This window comes from Astyanax mexicanus, chromosome 7 (genome assembly GCF_023375975.1).
Source record: "Astyanax mexicanus isolate ESR-SI-001 chromosome 7, AstMex3_surface, whole genome shotgun sequence".
Classification (NCBI taxonomy): domain Eukaryota; kingdom Metazoa; phylum Chordata; class Actinopteri; order Characiformes; family Acestrorhamphidae; genus Astyanax; species Astyanax mexicanus.
The window spans coordinates 32,907,644-32,915,008 of record NC_064414.1 but is presented as its reverse complement, the minus strand read 5'-3'; the positions used below and the strand labels follow the sequence as shown (position 1 = coordinate 32,915,008).

The 7,365-nt window shown below is 38.8% G+C and overlaps 1 protein-coding gene across 1 annotated transcript; it reads left to right on the top strand.

Moving 5' to 3' along the window:
* Positions 1-1,051: 1,051 nt before the first annotated feature.
* gdf10a (growth differentiation factor 10a) lies at positions 1,052-6,962 on the top strand. Its single transcript, XM_007249549.4, has 3 exons — positions 1,052-1,571; positions 4,339-5,240; positions 5,648-6,962. Exons 1-3 carry the CDS (start codon positions 1,346-1,348, stop codon positions 5,837-5,839), a joined length of 1,320 nt encoding a protein of 439 aa, XP_007249611.3. The 5' UTR covers positions 1,052-1,345; the 3' UTR covers positions 5,840-6,962.
* Positions 6,963-7,365: the final 403 nt, after the last annotated feature.

Here is a 7,365-nt window from a genome sequence, read left to right as displayed (position 1 = left end):
GACCATATCCCAAGTGAAACTGGCTGTTTATCTCAAATTTTGCAGAGTATGTCTGGTGGTTGAGTCGCATCGAGGTCAGATTATGTTCTCACCACAGACAAACTGCTCTAGAGTTGGTTTGGACCAAAACCACCAACTACTCTAAAGTGACCAGTTTTAGTTGTTTTGTTCTGCATCTGAGTGCTAAAAAGAACCAGAGTGGACTAAAAGATCCAGGTGGCAAAACACCCTAAGTTCCAATTGAAAATGATAAGTTTCTTTGATTTTACCAAAATCGAACTGCTTGACTTTTTGCACCAGGAGTGGTATAATGTAAGACTGGTGGAGGAGAACATGCCAAAATGCAAGAAAACTGTGATTAAAAACCAGGGTTATTTCACCATATATTGATTTCTGGACTGGTAAAACTTTATAAATAGGAACTTGTTTTCTTTGCGTTATTTGAGGTCAGAAAGCTTTGCATCTTTTTGTTATTTCTCATTTTCTGCAAATAAATGCTCTAAATGACAATATTGTTATTTGGAGTTTGGGAGAAATATTGTCTGTAGTTTATAGAATAAAACAGCAATGTTTATTTTACTCAAACATAAACCTATAAATAGCAATATCAGTGGTCTTTTAATTTCTTTTCAGAATTGTATGTTTTTTTATATAAAATGTAGTGCTTTAATGAGTTTAAATGAAATTTCTTTACTTATAAATTAGTTTCTATAAAGTTGTACTGTACCAGCAGTATCTACATTTTTCTGTAATAATAGCATCCTCCATCAAACCAAATTATTCAGTGGAGGATGAGAGAGGAGGGCATCTGTGTCTGAAGTGACAGTGACGATTAGATTGAAACAGTATTTCATCCTCAGCTCTGCAGACTCCTCTGATGTCACCTTCATTGCTGAGCTTCAGGTTTCACGCGTGGGCCAGAGTTTCTTCTGGAGGCCCACCAGGCTGTGGGTGTGGTGTAGCCCCTCCGCATCCCTCCGCTTCCTATTGGCTGACGGGCGCTGGCGTCACCGCCTCCGGCAGCATATGGGCCGTCCCACGCTGTGTGGCGCTCAGAAGAAACAAGTGTAAAGTGAACAGGTTGAGTGATACGTAGCGGATCAGGCGACTGGGGAGAGTTGTGTTTTTTTAGAGCTTCAGAACGACAGAAAAAAGGCCAGAAAACGACTGAAACGGGAACAGCGTAGGCCTGAATGGAAGATAACTTTCTGGGGAAAGTTTACTGCGCATGGTCAGACGGTTATTGAGCGTTTAAAAGACTTTTAGTGCTTTCTGACTCGCTCACGTGCTGTATTTTTGAAGCCTAGTTGGTTCCTTGAACTTGCTGTGGTTTATTTATTTTAATATGGCGCTGAAACGCCTGTTTTTGCTGCACCTGCCGCCGCCGCTGCTGCTGCTGCTGCTGGTGTCAGAGTCCGTGTTGGGAGAAGCCCCCAGCGCTGAGGAGCGCACTGACAGCACGACCACCGACATGCTGGAGCAACACATGTTCAAACTGTACGAGAAATACAGCAGAGAAGCGCAGGAACCTAAAGAAGGAAACACTGTGAGGAGTTTTAAAGCAAAGACTGGTAAGTAGCTCTCTTCTATACTCTCACAAATAATGGTACAAAACTGGCATTGCAGTGATAAGCTAACCTCAGGGGTATCCCTGCTGATAACAACAGCATGTTTAATCTGGTTGACCACCTTAAATATTGACCAGCATGGTGTATATTTGTGTTTACGTGTAGTGGTTAAATTATCTGGCTTGATAGCCAGTATATCCAACCCAGCTGACACACAACCGACCTTTTATGTTGAAATATGGTTGGAGTAATGTCTTGTTGTTGTTGTTTTAGCATTGAAACAACGTTGAAAAAACAGTTTATGTTAAATGGTTGTGCTTACGTTGAATCAACATGATGTCCTCAACCTTTTGCCTTTTGAATAAGCCTTTTTGCATTTCAACACTATACAATTTCAAAAAACAGTCAAATGAAGGGATAAAAAAGTGAGTTTTACTTCCATTTGCAGGAATTGCTTTTCAATTTGACACAAATTCTTTACCATACCTTGTTGTATGTTCATGTTCTATTTGTTTTACTGTTGTGTTTTTGAGATGTTCAGATGATAAAATGTTCAGAGGTCAGATTGGTATTGGTGGGTAACCTTCTTTATACTCAGCTTTACTACATTAAGTAAGTTTATAAGTGAACACTCTGTTAACCATAGGATTTCCTTTTTTAGCTCCTGTAGTAATAAAATATTTTTTGTTTGTAGTTGTACAATCCATGCTTCTCAAAGATGTTTATTCAGAGAGAGAAAAGAAAAATAAAATTGGTAATTGTTCATCATGGCAAACATGTTTTTTTTCCATACAAATTTAAGCATCCCTAATGTGAGCTATAGGGACATTGATTCAACGTTAAAATGCCAGCTGGGAATACCTACTTAGACCATTTGAAGCCAGCTGATTTGGCAGCAGGGAATGTCTTTAATACCTTTACATATTTCATCGCTGTCCGGTAAAAACAGTATCTCCGTTTTTGTCGATTTTTAGTTTACTACATCATTTGAACATGCAAACTGTCTCTTACACTGTCAAAATGTGTCAACATTTCTAAATTCTTCAAAATTGCCAGAAAGAAACTCTTTTTACATTGACTTCCATTGAAAAATAAGGTTTTATTTCTCTTCTGTAAAGTTGCTGTTTAGAGGTACACACACTGCTTGTCCAAAAAAAACGTTGCAACCAAAAAAGAAAAAGGTCACACACCCTAATATTTCGTAGGACCGCCTTTAGTTTTGATTGTGGAACACATTCGCTGTGGCATAGTTTGAATAAGCTTCTGCAATATCACAATATTTATTTCAATCCAGTGTTGCAACTACTCTTTCACAGTTCCAGCCCGATAAATCCTGACATTTTCATCTTGGAATATGCCCCGTGCCATCAGAGAAGAAAAAATCCATTGATTGAATAACCTGGTCTATATTCTGTATATTCAGTTAGTCAGCTGACCTTATTCTTTCAGCACATACTGTTGCTGAACCTAGACCTGACCGCTGAACCTAGACCTGACCAACTGCAGCATCCCCAGATAATTTGCTTAGTTAAATCCAGGTGGTGACTTTTTTAAGGCTAGGCAGTGTATTTTCCATGGCACAATGATGATTTGTACTATATTTGTACTTTTTTTTATGAATGATCATGTTGCACCCCTGAAGGTACATTTGAACAATATGTACATTGGTGACAGTGTAAGTGTATTCTGACAGTGCAAGTCCAGTTTTACACTGATGTTAAGGATGCACTGTCACACAGTGAAGCCTAGTGATAAAACACTTCACTGTTTGGTTGTATATGTATGCTGCTGTTCACTCCTGCGATAAAATACTTCTGACATGTTCAGGCTTTGGTCTCGGAGACAGTTCATTAAGCTGTCAGGCAGCAAGACCTACAGAGATAGCTGTTATAGGTTGTACCTATAGCTATACACCAGCCAATGCAAATATTGTGATGTTGTGATGTTACATACATTACGTGTGCTTCAAATGTTTCTTTGAGGTATGCCATAGAATAAAAGGAGAATTGTTTTTATAGTGAGACAGGTTTGCCATATTTGAGATGTTTGTGTGGGGTTGTAAAAAAAACTTTAAACTGGAAAAAAGGGCAAAACACTTATCACTGTCTAAATAAAGCATATGTCACATGAATATAACTTAACAGGACAAGGAAAAAATCCCTCTTAACTTTTAATGGAAGTCATTTGTCATATTGGAGCATTTTGGTCCATTCATCATGAAATGTTTACATGGTGTGAAGTACCGCTCATGTGTTCAAATGATGTAGTAAAAACAAATTGTAGTAAAAGCTTAAAAATTGTCAAAAAGAGATGCACATTTTTTTTCACTTTGGACAGTGACAATATACATGTAAATGACAATATAAATATACTATACTTATTTTAAAAATGTATTATAATTTATTATATTTTGATTGAAGAAACAGAAAAGTGTCCCTAAGGGGGGGTGAACACTTCATTCTTTTTTTTGACATATTTTACTCCTGCAAAGAAGTGGGACTTGCGGTATTTTTCTGACCTCAATATTTCAGAATAATGGTTTTATCTGGAAAAGTACTTAATAAGATAATATTAATGAGATCATATTCCTTTGCCATTCTAAGCAGCCTCATAAAATATCATGTCCATATGGTTATAGTTGCTCCAGGAGTAACATATCACTTCTTTGTGTTTCCTCAGAAACCGACAGACTGAAGAAAAAACCTGTTGTTCAAGTCCATTTTCATAATGAATATGTAACTCAGCAGTTGCTCTCTCTATTTCCCTACAGAAAACACGGCGCAGAGAGTTTTGTACCGTCTGAATCTAACCTCCCTCCAAGAGTCTGAGGTGATTCTCACAACCACACTGCATTTCTTCTTCGATAAACGCCCACGCCAGAGGTCCTGGTTCTGCAAGCGCCTCAAGAACCCCTCCTGCCGCATCCAGAACCTTCACCAGCTGCCTTCCTTTCGCATCCTTTTCCGATGTCCTTTGTCTGGCTCTTCTCCGGACTTGCTGCTTGGAAACATCACCTTGTATCCTCACAGACGGGGGATTTGGCAGACCAAAGATGTCTCACACATTATAAAGGAGGCGAGAAACAGGAATCGGCTTGTTGTAACACTGGAGTTTGATTATGGAGAAAAGTACCAGAAGTATCAGGACCAGTTGCCAGCATCCAGCCTACCATACATGCTGGTGTATGCCAATGACCTGGCCATATCTGAACCTAACAGTGTGGCTATGAGCTTACAGAGGTATGACCCCTTCGTCGCAGATGAGCAGACCACTCGCTCTCCAAATTCTTCGCCTGACGTGCGAGTCAAGCGGGACTTGTATTTTCCTGACCCCATCCAGAACAATGAACTCCCTGAGGTGGAGTACGACAGCTTCAAGCAGCACGATATGTGGGAAAGCACTTATCAACCACTAAAGCCAAAGCCCTCTAAGAAAGAGAGGAGAAAGAAAGTTCAAGAGCACCCTGACAGACTGAACAAGTCTCAGGTTCTCAGCTTTGATGAGAAAACCATGAAGAAAGCAAGGAAGAGACAATGGAAAGAGCCTCGCAGCTGCACCAGGAGGTACCTGAAGGTGGACTTTGCAGACATCGGCTGGAGCGAATGGATCTTGTCTCCGAAGTCCTTCGATGCATACTACTGCGCAGGAACCTGTGAATTCCCCTTACCTAAGGTCAGCAAACCCCACAGTGCGCTGGTCAGAAGGACCTCGCGTATGTCAGGGCAAATAGTTCAGACATATTGAAGTATTTAAAAATGGCTTAGAAAGACTCTTGTGGCCAGGAACTGTGAACAAAGAATCCCTTCAGAGGGTATTCAGTTCCAGCATAACTGAAGCACACAAGCTTTATGTGTAATTACATTCACATAATTTTAACCATAATAGTGTTTTAGAGGTTTTTGGATTTCGTTTCTTTCCCATTCTTGAAATAGACCAGTAAGGGAGTTTTTCAGAACGGGAGGTGTTAAGTGACATTGTTTCCTGTAACGTCTTAAAACAAAGCAGGATTCATTAGCTTCAATTTTGGCTATTTGGCTTAACAACTTTAACGCTTTTAATATTTTTTTTCCTCCTTTTAGATTGTTCGCCCTTCCAACCATGCAACCATCCAGAGCATAGTGAAGACGGTCGGTATCATTCCAGGCATCCCAGAGCCCTGCTGTGTACCTGAGAAAATGAACCCCCTCAGCGTCCTCTTCCTGGATGAGTCCAGAAACATCGTACTAAAGGTTTACCCTAACATGTCTGTGGAGACGTGTTCTTGTCGATAGTCCTGAAGATCAAAGCAGTGATGGCAGAAATAAGTGTTGTGGTTACAACACTAAAAGAACTAAACGTGAACAAGAGGCATATTGTCTTTTATGTTGTTTAAAGGACGTGCTCCCTCCATGTACACTCTTTATTACAGCTTATAGTTTTCTGTTAGTTGCAGTAAACAGTGTACAGAAAATTCTGTGTACTTTTTTTTATCTGTGATGTGCGTTTTATTTTGGTGAACTTGTCTTGTCTATGAGAAGACCACGTGTGTATATTTGTTTGAAGACGTGGTTTAGATGTTATTGCATTGCTGCTTTCTATGTACATAAAACCTAAAAATGAGCCATTATTTAAAGATGGTCCTTACGGTCTATATTCTAACATTAAGTAGTACAAAAGCTTGGTTTGTAAAGTGCCATGTAGAAATTTCATGGTGGAAAGTGAGTTCATGTAAATGTTGGAATGGAATGAAAATCAATGTCCATAGTGTAGCACTTCCCATGCAACAAGAAGCCCATGTTTAAGTAAACAAAGTACTTGGTTTGAGTTACTTTAAATAGTATAAAATATTTAACACTCCTTCGGAACTGTGCTTTCATGTCAAGCATGCATCCGAAAGCATTGGTAGAAACCTAATTCCAAACAGTTCAGTCTCAAAACTAATAAAGAGACTTTGAATCCAGGCTTTGGTTTCCTGACTGTTAAGCATTGAACTAACAGTAATCCACTCATACTCAGAAGTTATATTTGGAATATTTCCAAAGTGGATGTGTATCAAAAGTAGACAACTCACCAAGGTCACTGATGCGTTAAATCCTCTAAGAGTTTGTGTTACTTTTAGAGACGTAATACAAGAATCCTAAGACTCCACAGTGGATTATGAGGAGAATGTTACTGCTATTTTATCTCCCTATTCCTTTTTACATAATAGTATTTAATAAAAAGTGACTTAAGTATGAAATATTTTGAATGAATGTGTTTGAATGTGTCTGTATGTGTGTGTGTATATAAAACATATGATGACTGTGCTTTCATATGATGTATTTTAGAGGATGTATTTTTGTACATTGTGTGTTTTAAATTATGAAATGAAATGAATTAGCCATATGTATAGTAAAATGTAGAATAAAAGTACAAACTGTTACTAAAAGCCTTGTATTTTTTATTCATTAAAATGTGCTGTTCTGTGAGGCACTTCAACACAGTAAGTTAACTAAGAAGCCTTTTTTAAATAAAAATAACTGAATAGCCCATAGAATGAAGAGTCAACATTACATATGTGTTTCTGAAAGAAAGCACCAATTTGCACTCGAACATCAAAGGTGACTCCTTACTTCCCCCCCAGTCTCCATTTCAAACCCACCTCAAGGACCAGAAGCTCCAAGAGCAGGATGTTCACGTTTCCCCCAACAAATGAGGTCATCAATTTTAAACACACTTTGGCTCAAAACACAGCACAAAGAAAGGTCCAAGGTCCATTTGCAATGCTAAACAGTCTATACCTTTCAACATACCAGCATGTTTAGAAATAGCATTGCTG